Genomic DNA, 14,914 nt, shown 5'->3' on the forward strand with positions numbered 1-14,914 from the left:
TTTAATTACTTAGTTATTAAAACGAGTTATTATAATGAGTTAATAGAATGGAACTCTTGCTTGGGAAGAAACTATGCCGGTTGAAATGACGGAACTATCTGTTTTCCAAGCTGAGAATGATTAAGAGATGGGTACATATAAAGTGTTTGTTGAATGATTAAAGTCTGGAAAATGATTTATGTTGTTAGTCTATTTCATACCAAAGAAATTCCATTTTTCAATCCCGTTTCTTTGTTTTGGTAATGTGGGTGTGTTCTTGGGAACATAGGTGGAAGCGAAATGGAACATGGCGTGTGATTTGGATTCTTGCCTGGAGCAGTCCGTTAGTTCTTTTATTAGGTCTGATTCTTTTGGAAGGATGTAATAACGTAGTTTATTTTTAGCATGACATGAGAACATGGTAGGGAGGAATTTTATTCTTAGAGTTTGGTTGATGTTTTGTTTTGGACGGATGATAGCTTAATAAAGTGATGGTGGAAAATTCTTGGGATTATTTTAATTTAAGTTGATTCTTTTATGATGTGGGTTTTAGATTTTGGCATGTGTTGTATCCACCCCGTCATAGCATGGGTTTTTAGACAATTGAACATAGCGATGTTTGAGGTATTTATATTTCAAATATTCACTTTGTAATTGTTTAGAAATTCGGGTTGTGACATAATCTGTCAATACATACATAGTGAGAAATTAACTAAAATTTTCTTTGAAAATGAACTCATCAGAAAATTCTACGTTCTAAGGACAAGAGTACGGAAAACACAAAGAAGAAACCAGCGAATCCTACAAAGAAAATAACACATACTTCTCTCCCAAGAGCATCAAAGCCTGCACCAGCGTCCCCCAGTATATCAGCATCCAAGCTTTAAACCAGGAAGGAAATTGGTCCATCTGTAATAAAGAAGAACACTATGCTGGCTGTTAAAAAGAAGACACCCTCGCCTAACTCACTGCATATGTGCATGTCACTTTGTTTGGAACCCACAAAATCTGATTTCGCTCTTCCTGCCTCAACAAGAAGATCTTTTATTGTGGAGAAAATGGGAGATAAGGATATTGTAAAATGAGCTTTCAGGGGATTTCTAAATAATTTCAGCTTATCTAAACCTTCTATTGAATAAAAGTCCTCTGCTTCTCCGCAGGTTTGTCTTAATCAAATTTTCATTTTCATTTAAATATTGATCATGTGTAGTTGTATATTTGCTAGATTTATCCATGGCAATAAGAAAATGGGTGATAAAAGGTTGTTCCTTTTACAGCTCTCTGCAGAGCGAACAACAAGACTTGCTTCTTCTGTAATGACTCCACAAAAGGATAAGGAAAGGTAATCCATGTGGATTACAAGTACATACTTATTGGCTGCCAGTCCATGCACATCTTTTTATCTGATACTGGTATCGTAATGAACTAGTGCAGGTACATAATCTTAATCTTATTTGTGTGTGCGCGTGTGTGTATGTTTATTTTTCAGAAGTTCAATTTTGTTGGTTCCATGTGTTTATATATAAAAGTGCTTTCTTATTAAGTTGTACAGATTCTTATGTTATAATTTTTTATTTATTGGTGTCGAGTTATGAGCTGTCCTTCCAGGGAATGATTTGTTCTTACTGTTTCTAACTGAAATGTATAAATGTAGATGATGGGCAAATTCATCAAGAAGAACATTTGTTGCAAATGTTATCTAGAATCATACAATGAATTGACCCACCTCATTAGATTTCAGCCACTATTGAAGATGGAAAAACTGAAAAGTTCTATGTTGGGGTCAATTTGAGTTGTCAGTCTTTGTACTATTTATTAATTGCCATGCATGCTCACAATTTCTTCTGATTTGTCTTAGTGAAATGCTTGATGGTTGTCGTGTGTTGCTTTCTGTAGCCCCTCTAACTACTCCCTTGGAGTTTGACGAGCTACTAAAATCATTAAGGTTAGGATCATCCTCCTCGATATATCACTACTACAACACTTCTCAATACCACTGCTACAGTAACATATATATATATATATATATATACATGCTTAAGAACCCGGAGGCGCCAAGCCTTTTAGAGCTTAGGGAGAGTGTCAAAGGTAATTGAGGTGTAAATGTGTAAGCCTCAAAGTTTATCTGTCTTCAAGGTATGATCCAACTAAATAGAGTCACCACCTATTTATATCCAACATTCAGATATTAAATCTCAGTGATACCATGCAATTGCCCAAGTCTTTCTGTACAACAATCCTTTTATATTATTTTCTGTTGTTCTATAGAACGAAATGATAGATTATGCAGACAGTGAAAGTTCTCCTGAACGTGAAGTTGAGGTGGGAGGTGCATCAAAGATGGGAGTCATAACCTCATGGTTATGGAATTGTCATCTGGTGGCTGGTGTAGGTTGCTCAAAGCCAAATGGGGTAAGTCTCTTTAAATACTTATTAGATTTATGTTTCGGTTTGGCTAGGATGACATTCTTACCGTGACATACTTAGAGTGACATCCTACTGTTCACGTCCTTAAAGCCCGGCCCACGAACCAACAAAACACAAAACAGAATTTTGTTTACAAACCTTCGTCAAACAGTCCAAACTCCAAACTCCAAATTCAAACCGAAACCAAACTCCAAAAACTCCACACTCCAAACTCCAAATTGATCACCCCACTCCGGCATCCCACTCCGACATCTCCCGTCATCGCAAGCTTGAAGAGGACAGGATAGTTACTTCCCTTGTTTTGGTACTTTTCGAGTTTTGATATAGTAATGGCTATTGTATCAATGTTCATGACATTTGATGCTGTAGAGTGTGGACTGTAGTTGAACAATACCGTATATCAGTGTATGGACTAAAGATGCTAGAATTTTTCATGCAAAGGTGAAAATTTGCATGAGTTTGTGAATTTTTAGACTTGTATCCAAATTGAAAATCAGCTGCTAGAATGCTTTCAATGGGGTAAAAAATTTGATGATTGAGTTTTCAATGGGGTACAATCCCACGTCATCGTATATGAAGCAGCTTTCAATGGGGTAAAAATTTGGAGTTTGCAGTTTTCTAAATGCTTGCTAGAATAATATTTGATCAATTTTCACGCTAATCATGAAATAAAACTTTAAGTGAAATTATTATATTGCGTGCTTATGTACCAAATTATTTAACTCCAAATGCTATATATTTATGAAATTTTAAGGCATATTAATTCTAGAAGCAAATTTGTATTGGCAAATTTATCGAAATAAATTTTATTACTTTCAGTCAATATGTGTAGTCTCCCTTGTCATGCTAGTCTGATGTTGAATTTTACAGTAATTGTCTTTTAAACTTTCTGTAGTATTTCTACATCCATGAATAAGAGCAAGTGTCCATTCTGTGGAAGCACCGTATTCCATAGAACTTCAAGAACCGAGTTGAATCCTGAACGGCGTTTCTTCATTTGCACAAGAAATACATATCATTTACCAATAGAACATAGATGTAGATATTTTATATGGGAGGATGAGATAAATTATGGAAGTTGTTCGTTTGCCCCAGCACTAACTCCATCCACAAATTCTTTTGCGGCAGCTCGAACTGAAAGTGAAGTTTCCATTTGCGCAAGGAAGATAAAGACTGATTCATTTATTCACTGGATTGGCATGCTCATTTTGAGGTTGTTGTTGGTGTGTATGCTTTTAGTGGTTATCTGTATTATCAAATACCAAATTAAGGTGATATGGTGCTTTTGATGGTTTTGAAGAGGATGGTATAACTGCTCGGTTATCTGTTAAGAATATGTTATGAATCTGTTACCTGTTGAATTTTTTCGGTTATCTGTTAAGAATCTGTTGAATCTGTTATCTATTGAATTTTTTCGGTTATCTGTTAAGAATATGTTATGAATCTGTTGAATCTGTTATCTGTTGAATTTTTTCAGTTATCTGTTAAGAATCTGTTATGAATCTGTTGAATCTGTTGAATTTTTTGGTTATCTGTTATGAATCTGTTGAGTGTGTATTGAATGTGTGTTATGAAACTCGACGTGGATTTGAAGTGTCTTAGAGAGAAAGTTTATAGTAGGCTCGAGAATCTCGCATCATCGTCGTCAACGTTTTCGTCCGAGGTTGGCTTGAAAAGTGTTGTTGATCTTGTTGCTGAAGAGAGTAGTACAATCACTGAAGCTGGAATTATCATCAAAAGGAGCCAGGTGAATGTCATGTTTTTGGTGTACATATATCAAGTATTTTTTTGTTTCAAATATTGACATCTAGTTTTTCTTTCATGAGTTATCTTCACCTGAACTGTTGCTTATTCTCTGTTGTGCAGACTCGTATCCCTGCGAAAGCCTAGAGAAAGGTTGCGAAGGAGATCAAGACTGCTCGAGCTTTTGGCCTGATGCCTTTCACGACAATGGGAGAATACCCATTTCGTTTTGATCATTCTAGGGGGCACACTGATTCTGATTGGGAGCAAGTGTTGTAGTGACTGGTACTGCTGCCTTGTTGCCTGCCTGCTACTGCTGGAAAGCAAGTGCTGCTGCTGCCGCCTACTGCTAGAAAGCAAATGGTTCAGAGCTGATTGTATACCCCAAAACTTGTTGCCTTGTTGCTGCCTTGCTTTCCATTGTATATGAACAAAAATGGTTGAGGCCGCGTCGGCGAAGTTTGTCGTGGTTGTTGATGATACTAAGTTGGTTAGTGGTTTGGGTGGTAGTGGACTTGCAATGCCAGTTGAGGTTGTGCAGTTTTGTTGGAAATATAATTTGGTTAGATTGCAAGAGATTTTTAAGGGTGAAGGTTGTGAAGCTAAACTTAGAGTTGATGGTGATGGGAAGCCTTATGTTACGGATAATTCAAACTACATTGTTGATTTGTATTTCAAGACGCCGATTAAGGATGCGGGGTCAGCTGGGAAGGAGATTTCGTCCTTGGAAGGAGTAGTGGAACATGGGTTGTTTCTCGATATGGCGACTGATGTTATTGTTGCTGGAAAGGAAGGAGTGACTGTGCAAACTAAATGAAGTTGGAGTTGAACTGTTGAAGTAAGACATTCTATGCTTCCTGAATTTTTATTTTTTTTGAGCTGTTATAGTGTAGTTTGTTGTTTAATTATATGAAACTTATTGAGAAGTCTATATTTTTGTTGTGCTTTTTGTTAATTTAGAAGTTGAACTTCATTGATGTTATTGGAATCGAATAATAAGGAAATCTAAGGAAATGGAGATATTCCATTTGAATGATTAGACATGTAGATTATATAGTGCTGGAAATGTATATGAAATAAGATAGATAATGGATAGTGGTGTTTTAGCTTTTAATGCTATATTTCATTTTCCTTTTTTCCTTGGGCAAAACATAGTAGACATATTGGATGATTTCATTCCGTAACCTTTTAATAAGAAAACAGTGATAGAGTTCTTGTTGGAGATTCAATATGCTTCTTCAATTCTACTTCCGTTTTAGAACATCGAAAGAAAGATTGCAGATACCTTGAAACCAAGCTCAGAACCTATTCGTTGTAATCTAGAAACAAATGTTGAACAATAACTTGATCACTTAGTATCTTCTTTCCATCTATGGTTTATCTCTTTCAATACCTTGCAAAAGACCTTCGTGCGGCTAATAATAATTCATCCCAAGTCATTAAAAAATAAACCAAACCCTCTCATGTAACGTCTTTGGGAATGGTTGGCAAAACCAAAATACCCTTTTGTTCATGGGTGCCCTAGCTTCTGAGAGCCAAATAACAAATCTGTTTTTTCTACTTTCAAAGATGTTTCTAAATGTATAAGTCTCGAAGATTATTTTCCAGCTTTATGTAAAAGTTTCGAAAATTACAAAAAGAGCTTTTAACAGAAACTTTCTAAACAAAAGAGTTTTTAACTAAAAGAAACTTTTAACATGAAATGAAACTTGATGAATGAAACAAAAAGAAGCATCACACGATGAATGAAACAAAAAGAAGCAAACTTGATGAATGAAACTTAATTCTGCAAATACGAAAAACTGTCGGCCCAAAACTGCCAGACAGATTATTACAAATCAACTTTACAAAATTCTGACATATCATCAAAATTTCTAACAGAACTGCTGAAAGTCTGTAGGCCTTCTGCCAAGAGCTTTAAGACCTTCTGCCAAGACCTTATGTCAGGACCTTCTGACAGCTTAGTGTTTTCCTACTTCTTGACCCTCAACATGCATTAAGCAACATAACCATGTCTTCAATCTCCACCGACATATATGCCTTGATAAAGACTAATTCCTATTAACCAAAAAAAAAAAGGAACCATCTCTTTAGTACATTAAACAACAACTTCATACAGTCCACACCTAAAACATTGTCTCTAACTAACTTCGACTAACTTCAATCACACTATGGAAAATACAACACATGGCATTCACATTTAAAGCCACTATAGACCTTACACTGCAAGTACATAACCTTTGTCAGATCGCCTGATTAAAGACAAATCAATACAGCGAAGTATCAAAATTCAAAATTGCATATTAAAAACATCATAGTTCACGCTATTTCTATTTGTTCTAAGAACCACGTCCGAAGGAAAATATAAAATGCATCAAGGAAAATATAAAATGCATAAGCCTCAGGATCTCATATGTCCGAAGGCCATCCCGTTATGGATATTTATACAACAAAATGAAAAAAAAACATGCCTCTAATACTTCCATACTTCTAAGATTACATCAAGAAAGTCATACAATAGTGGAAAGTATTGACAACACAAAAATACTTACATTTCACAGATTACTTGTTATTTTTCTCTCGGACAATTTCTCGAGTCATGCTTAGCAATCTTTCTACTGGGATTTACACATTCTTCTGGATTGTTTAGAGCTATCTCCCAGGAGATTGAAATCTCTCCTCGTTCTTCTTCCCCCTCCCTTTTGTTTGAGAAATGTTGGGATTCAAAATCAATATCTGAAATAAAGATTTGAAAATCAAAATAAAAAAAACTATTTATATTAAATTAAACATTAAAATCAAATAACATTAAACATTAAAATCAAATAACCTATGAGGTATTAACCGAAGGAATTGAAGGCTCTGCAACTGGAGGAATTGAAGGCTCTGCAAACGGAGGCTCTTCATTATATGCATCTCCTTCGCAAGAAGTTTCATTAAACTTTGAAACTCCAATAGCCATTTCTCCAATCTTTTCTATAAAATATGAATAACCCTCAACAGTATGCGATGCAATGTAAGCCAGTTGAGAAGCAACCTTGATATAATGAGCCACTCTCAAAGGTTCATGGTTTTCATGGCCGACCACTAATCCAGTATCAAACTCCGCTCTATACGTGTTTGTCTTTTGCATCCACCGCTTCAAAAGAAAATGCCTTGGAATCTCTTCAATCTCATAACGCATAAAAAACTTTAACATATGACCACAAAGCAACCCCATAAATTGAAAGTACTTGCATTCGTAGTCTCCCTCTAAAGTTCCTCTATCGAAACTCACTCTCCAAACAGACTTCTTCAGCGGGTCTCTCCATTTCACCATGTAGCTTCCAGTTCCATACCTATCAATCTGTTCCCCATCAATTTTGTACTCCATCTTTGCCTTCTGGTATTGCTCCTTAAATTTATTGAATACTTTAATCGTATAGACCTTCGCAGCATGCATAAGGAGGAAAGCATCTTCAGCCACAATTCATGAACTATGCTCGGTGCGGTAATCAGAATCTCTTTCATTCCTAGCAATCGAGGCCAGAGACTTCTCATTACCATGTACAAACTGCATCAGTGTAGTTCTCGAATTGACAAATTGGTCATAATGAGAATTCATCGATTCACTTCTCCCAGTCGTATGCATACCAGCAAAAAAGGTGTCACTGAGATAACACGGAACCCATTTCTCCTGAATATTATATATTTCTGTCAACCAACGATTTTCAGACAACTCGTTCTTCTCTATGATTGTACACCATCTCTTTCAAAATCAGCAATCATATACGAGAAAGAAATAGTGTTCTTCAGGTCAGTTACCAATGTCTCAATTTTAGTAAAGGACAGCTTCTCTTGGAATTTCTGCATAACATGCCAAAGACAGTAATGATGACGAGTATCAGGAAACACTTTAGCAATGGCTGCAGTCATCACTCTATCCTGGTCAGTGATAATTGTAGTTGGCGCACGACCACTCATGGTTGCAAGCCACGCCTTAAACAGCCATATGAATGTATGTCCTGTCTCATCAAGCAATAGCGCGCAACCAAACTGAACCGACTGCAAATGATGGTTGACTCCAGTAAAGGGGGCAAAAGGCATAGAGTATGCATTGGTACGATATGTGGTATCAAAAGAGACAACATCCCCAAAGTATTCATACTGGACTCGAGACCTCCCATCAACCCAGAAAAAGTTTAGTGCAGTCCCATTTTGATCTAGATCAATGGCGGAGTAGAATTGGGGATCCTCCACACTCCTCTGCATAAAATAGTTTAGCACGGTTGTTACATCACCTTCTTTAGGCATCTTTCTAGACAAACCATAATGATGGTTCCAACAATCCTTCTTTGTAAACCCAACTTCCTCCCCATGAAAAACAGATGCCACTTTCCCAACAGGTAAATTGTTATCACTGAAAATCTCAATCAAGCTCTTTGCTGCTTCAGGCATAGTTTTGTTAATTTTCATACAAATTCTCTTCGCTGGAGTCACGCAACCGTGGCTATGTTCATTATGAGCAATGTTGACATCGTATATCTCTTCATGTAGTATTTTCTTAACACGCATTTTAGCTTCGCAACCGCACCGGATAGTCGATGTATTTCTTAATCTCACTGAATCTCTCTTGTTAGGGGCACCTTCCGTGCGCAAACAAATAAACAATTAGTAACCACATTCACATCGGGTTCCTCTTCTTCTCCGTCATCCGAACACGAAGTCTCAAATCCCTCTTGTTGACCATACTCTCTGTAGTAAGTCTTTGCCTCGTCAATACTTCTAAAAGTCATACCTACATAACGGAGCAACTAATATCGTGCTTTGAGCGGGGAGATTTAGTAGACAAAGAACCAACTACATCTTCTTCGATTTCTATCGATTCATATCGGCGTCAAGAATGAACACCGACCATTATATCAAGACTATATAATACCTGCATGGTAAATTCAACATCAGACTAGCATGACAAGGGAGACTAAAACAATAAATAAACCAATGAAACAGACGAATGAAAGAGAGGAAGAATATTAGTTTATTGGTAAGGTAAAGAAGCATGAATCAAGCATGAGCTCTCAAAACAAGCATGAATCAAGCATGAGCTCTCAAAACTCAATTTACCCATACAAATAAACAAAGAATATCAGGAAACTCAATTTACCCATACAAATAAACAAGCATGAATCAAGCATTTTTTAGACGCCAATATTAGTTGTAAGGATACATTACATTTTTAAGCATACATTGATAAATCTATGGCTCTTACACTAATATACGGTATTGTTCATATACTGCTATACGGTATTGTCCAAACTCCAAACTCATGCAAATTTTCACCTTTGCATGAAAAATTCTAGCAGCTTTAGTCCATACACTGATATACGGTATTGTTCAACTACAGTCCACACTCTACAGCATCAAATGTTGTGAACATTGATACAATAGCCATTACTATATCAAAACTCAAAAAGTACCAAAACAAGGGAAGTAACTAACCTGTCCTCTTCAAGCTTGCGATGACGGGAGATGTCGGAGTGGGATGCCGGAGTGGGGTGATCAATTTGGAGTTTGGAGTGTGGAGTTTTTGGAGTTTGGTTTCGGTTTGAATTTGGAGTTTGGAGTTTGGACTGTTTGACGAAGGTTTGTAAACAAAATTCTGTTTTGTGTTTTGTTGGTTCGTGGGCCGGGCTTTAAGGACGTGAACAGTAGGATGTCACTCTAAGTATGTCACGGTAAGAATGTCATCCTAGCCAAACCGTTTATGTTTTGCTTATAACTTCAGTCTACTGTTAATAAGACTCCATGTAGAGAAGAACACTTACAGTCAAGAGACATCTTCAGACTATTGGGTGATTTTTGTGTGTTTGGGTAACCATTATGCTATTCCAAATTGTTATCACTTTCACCCACTTGATTTGATGTTTTTAAATTCTGAACTTAAAATAAATCATTTGGAATTTGTACAAATGTAAGTGCAAAGCAACTGACGGAGAATTGCAGATATGTTCTATGGGTATGAGCCTATTTCGATCTCTCTTTTAAGTTTAAGTTTACATCTCTCTCTCTCTCTCTCTCTCTCTCTCTCTCTCATAATTAAAAAAATTAAAAGACCTGGATAAGAAAACCATCAGTCTATTTCTCTAAATCAGGTTTGATTGTTACTTTCAATTCTCTAAATCATGCAAATTTCCTTTTATTCATCAATTCTTCAAATTTTTATTTTTTTGAGATCTTGATTGGTTGATTGTTTCATTTAAGTACTAATTATTTGATGAATTGATAAAAAAAAAATTAATATGAATTCATCTTTGCTTGGATTAATTCACTGCTCAAAAGTTATTTGAAATGTGAAACAGGGTTGGTCATAGATTGTAATCAGGTAATCCACCAACTTAAGAATTAGGTAAGAGTGCGTAATTGTAATCCCTTTGACTTGAATTTTAGATGTTTCAGTTAACTTAGTGTTGGTATCCATTTTAAAGAAGTCGATTTGGGGATTTGATGAGATCCTTTTTGAAATTGGGATTTGATTTATACGTTTAGTTTATAAAATTGAGTTTTGGGTATTGCTTACAACATGTAGTTTTTGAAATTGGGTTTTGGGATTGAATTAAGAAGTAGGAACTAAAGTGGCTTTCAGTTTTTTTTTCCCAGACTTTATGTTTTTGAATTATATTATGAAATATTTTTTCATGTTTTCTATCTGATATGGCCATTCGCTTCTCATTTCTTGATTAGGAATTATTTTTCTTGGCCATGGAATATGATTGTTGTTGTTTGTGTTGTAAACCAGTAACTAAAAAAATCAATATTTACTTACCGACAAATGTTATTAAGTTTCTAATATTGTTGGAATATGGTTGGAACGTTTCATTCATTTTTTCTTCAAATTTCACAGAGTTCTCTTTTGAGCTTGCAATAAACACTACCCTTTTGGTGGTGATCATGTTGATTCTTTACTTGATTCAATGTACTTTTATTGCGGCCTTGCAGGTTTCCTTCCATTTGGGGGCAACAAATTTTGCGCTATTATAGGTACTCTTTTTCTAAGCTTCACTATTGTTTTCTTTTTCTTTTATATACAATGTTCAACTTTATAGCATCCTATCCCATATTGATCTATGCTTGCAATCTGTAATTGAAACTGCTCTCATAAGAACCTTTACAACCTATTTTTGAAATACATTTAATATCTTATGCTTGCTCTTGCGTACAATCTAAATGGGAGTCTAAATAGGTTTGATATCTACATAGGTTAGACTATAAAACCTAACCTCTATTTCTTAATGGGAGTCTAAATAGGTTATGGAGCATTGAGCGTTTCATAACCATGTGAACTAATAGATTGTACTCCATGAACCCCTCTTGAATCTCCAGTACGCAGAGTTCCAGCAGCCCCTAGATCTGCGATGGCACGAGGGACTCAATTGAATTACCATAGGTTGCATTGTTAATGACGAATATATAGAACAAAGAATAATTGCTACCTCTGCTGCCCTGACACATTCATACTATGCATTTTACAAGAATGGACTAGGGGGAAATGATAGTATCACTAGCCATGAAATACCTATAACTCTATAAGGGCTTGTGCTATGGCGTTGTGCCGTTGCATAAGTTGGCGTACAACGTACTCCTCAATCATGAAAAAATGACCTGCAAGTAGCAATATAACACTTGAAGGCATGTAGTTACCATTCTTGATTTACTTCCCCTTTTTTTTTTGTGTTATTATTATATTGGATATATGGTTTTATTAAGATGGGTTTTTGATATTTGTAGCAGCGTTGCAATTGGTTATATCATAATGCAAACCTGGAGCGAGTGGATTTGTGCGAGAATAACGATTCATTTATCAGAGAGTAAGCTTTATTTATTTATTTTTTGGGCTTAATTGAATGCTTAGTACAATGGTTTAGTGTCTCACTGTTACTTCACAACTTTAAATTGTGTTAATCAATCCTTGGTGGCATGGCAAGAATAATGTGGGAAGCCCATTGAGAGAACCTTAAGTTTCATAGTAATTGAGTACTTGGTCTGTTGGCCATTTGCATTGGTGTTGTAGTATGACAATTGGGTATATCAATTTAATGGGCGCACCCAAAAAATTGCAATGGAATATTAATAATTTGCACTTAATGTTAATGTTGTCGGAGTTTGGCATTTTCTTTGTTTACCGTACCAAGATGATTCATGCTTTGGGTAAATAGTCACATAGTACATAATAACATGGCCAATTCTGCTAACATCAACCCGTCTTACAGCTCATCTCTCCTTGGAAACCGATGATGAAGCCTTACATACTTTGGTTGAAGCTATTGAGATAACCCATAAATTTAGTCATTTACTTTATGCACATGACCTGATGATGCACAATCAATTGAGTGAGTAGAATATGATATTTGCTTCAATCAAGCTGTATATTTTGTCTGTGTGTGTAGCAATATAACACTTGAAGGCATGCATACTATTTAAGAGCTTAGAAATCTGAATGTGTTATGCACATTTTCAAAATATTGCAACCAAACAACTTCCCAGTATGAAGACATTTATTCCACTGCCATATTAGATGGTGGTGTAGTGTATAATTGCATATTTCTTGAATTTAAAGTTGTTTCTCATCTATTTTTTTGCGCCAAATTGTTTTGTAGGTAGTAATCATTCATTCATTGAGCAAACATACTTTGAATTCTTGAGAATTCTATAACATAAAACATTAGGGTTTAGGTTGCCTCTTAAATCTATTTAAAACATTGGAATTTTACACTCTTCGGTAAGTTTTGTTTGACATCACGTGCATAGCATGTGCATCTTGCTAGTATGAAGACATTTATTCCACTGCCATATTAGATGGTGGTGTAGTGCATAATTGCATATTTCTTGAATTTAAAGTTGTTTCTCATCTATTTTTTTGCGCCAAATTGTTTTGTAGGTAGTAATCATTCATTCATTGAGCAAACATACTTTGAATTCTTGAGAATTCTATAACATAAAACATTAGGGTTTAGGTTGCCTCTTAAATCTATTTAAAACATTGGAATTTTACACTCTTCGGTAAGTTTTGTTTGACATCACGTGTATCTTGCTAGTATTAATAATAGTTGTCATTCTTTACAACATAACAAACATATCCAAGCAATTTAGCTACGAAAACATTGAAACCAATTGAACGGTCTACATAAGTACCTTCATTTATTTGTTCTTGGATTGAAATTACAGTTCAAACTTCAAAATACACATACCATGACATGACAATTTAAATATTGCCCAAAAAGTATAAAATGAAAGCTTTTGGATTAATTTATTACTAAGAATGTAAGAGTGGGGCACTTAAAGTAAGAGTGAGGATATAAAATACATAAAAAATAACAAAAGCACAACTGAATTTTCATTATTTTTTTTAGCCGAATTTTTGAAAAATTCGCCAAAAACCGAATTATTCGTTTAAAAGCAAAAAATCACAAATTATTCCGAATCTTTGAAACATTCGGAAGTATTATACGTATTGCCCTTCAAAAATTCGATTCGCGAATAATTCGGCGAATTGCTAACAAGGTTGCAGGGTGCCTATGTGTGTGCTTTCAATAGGTATGATAGTAGTACTACTACATTTTGAATCCAGGTTTGTGGTAACAACTCCCACAAACTTTATCATCTATCTGCCACCGACATGCGCTCATTCAGCCCCTTTTTCTTCTTTTTTCTTGGTAAAATTCAAGTTTCATTGTGGATTACTAATCTAAAAATGGGACATCCTCATTTCTCATTTTATTTTCTTTTTTATGTAATTGTGTCTTTGCCCCGGCAAGTGGGGGGTTGCTAATTGAGAATACACCATCTATCTTAATAACAGCAAGCAAGTCTGTCTTAATCAATAGGCCGGCCGGGAAAGCTAGTCGATTTTACTTATTCTCTATCTAGCATTCCAGTACAGACTGAGCAACACTTCTCAATGGAGTTTGGAGACTTGATCTGAGAGGACAGTTCTCAGCGAAATTTGTGTACGAGGAGACAAGGAGTAGGAATCCAAAAGTTGGATGGCACAATCACATTTGGAAGTCCTGTCTCCACCCTAAGGTTGGCAGCCACAACATTAAACTTGAGCAACAAGCATGCAGCAACAGATTTGTCACTGCAAAGTAACGGAATCAAACTTGCCTCTAAATAGCAATTTGGCTAAAGAGTTGTCGGAGTGGGTTGCCAGGAAGCAGTGGCAGAGCCAGGAAAGTAAGTGAGGGTGAGCCAGCCAGACAAAAACCAAGCATACAAAATAATAATAATAATAATAATATATATATATATATATATATATATATATATATATATATATATATATATATATATATATATATATATGGGGTGGGATAGAGGCACAGTCATTGTAGCCACATTCTAGGCACAGTGACTCCCATCCACCGATCTGTTTCAATCCTACGGATATGGGTAGTTCAATCAGCCAAATACGAAATGTGAAATTATTTCGGGAAAACAAAATTTTTGAAACAAAAAACAAAAATCTCCAAAACAAAAAAACAAAAGATCGATCTATTTCTCTTTTCTCTCTTAAACCTTCTTCTTCAAAATTAGATCAATCTCCAAAATTAAACCTCAGCTGAGCACATGCTTCCACAAAGGGTGTTACCAAATAATTGAAGCCTGCTGTCGCTGGCTTTCTGATACATAAGGTAAGCTTTTTGTTTGTTTTTTTAGCTGCTATTTATTTCCATTTAGTGGTTGAGCTAGATTTAGTGTATGCCACAAAAATCTGCTTTTACTCTGGATA

At 35.6% G+C, this 14,914-nt stretch overlaps 1 protein-coding gene across 1 annotated transcript; it reads left to right on the forward strand.

Annotated features, from left to right (window-relative positions):
* Positions 1-4,585: 4,585 nt before the first annotated feature.
* Positions 4,586-4,966, forward strand: LOC147511673 (putative ribose-5-phosphate isomerase 3, chloroplastic). Its single transcript, XM_086598537.1, has one exon. The coding sequence runs from the start codon at positions 4,586-4,588 to the stop codon at positions 4,964-4,966; it is 381 nt and encodes a 126-aa protein (XP_086454663.1).
* The last annotated feature ends 9,948 nt before the right edge of the window (positions 4,967-14,914 follow it).

The sequence above is a fragment of the Coptis chinensis genome, chromosome 3 (assembly GCF_015680905.1).
Source record: "Coptis chinensis isolate HL-2020 chromosome 3, ASM1568090v1, whole genome shotgun sequence".
NCBI classification, from domain to species: Eukaryota; Viridiplantae; Streptophyta; class Magnoliopsida; order Ranunculales; family Ranunculaceae; genus Coptis; species Coptis chinensis.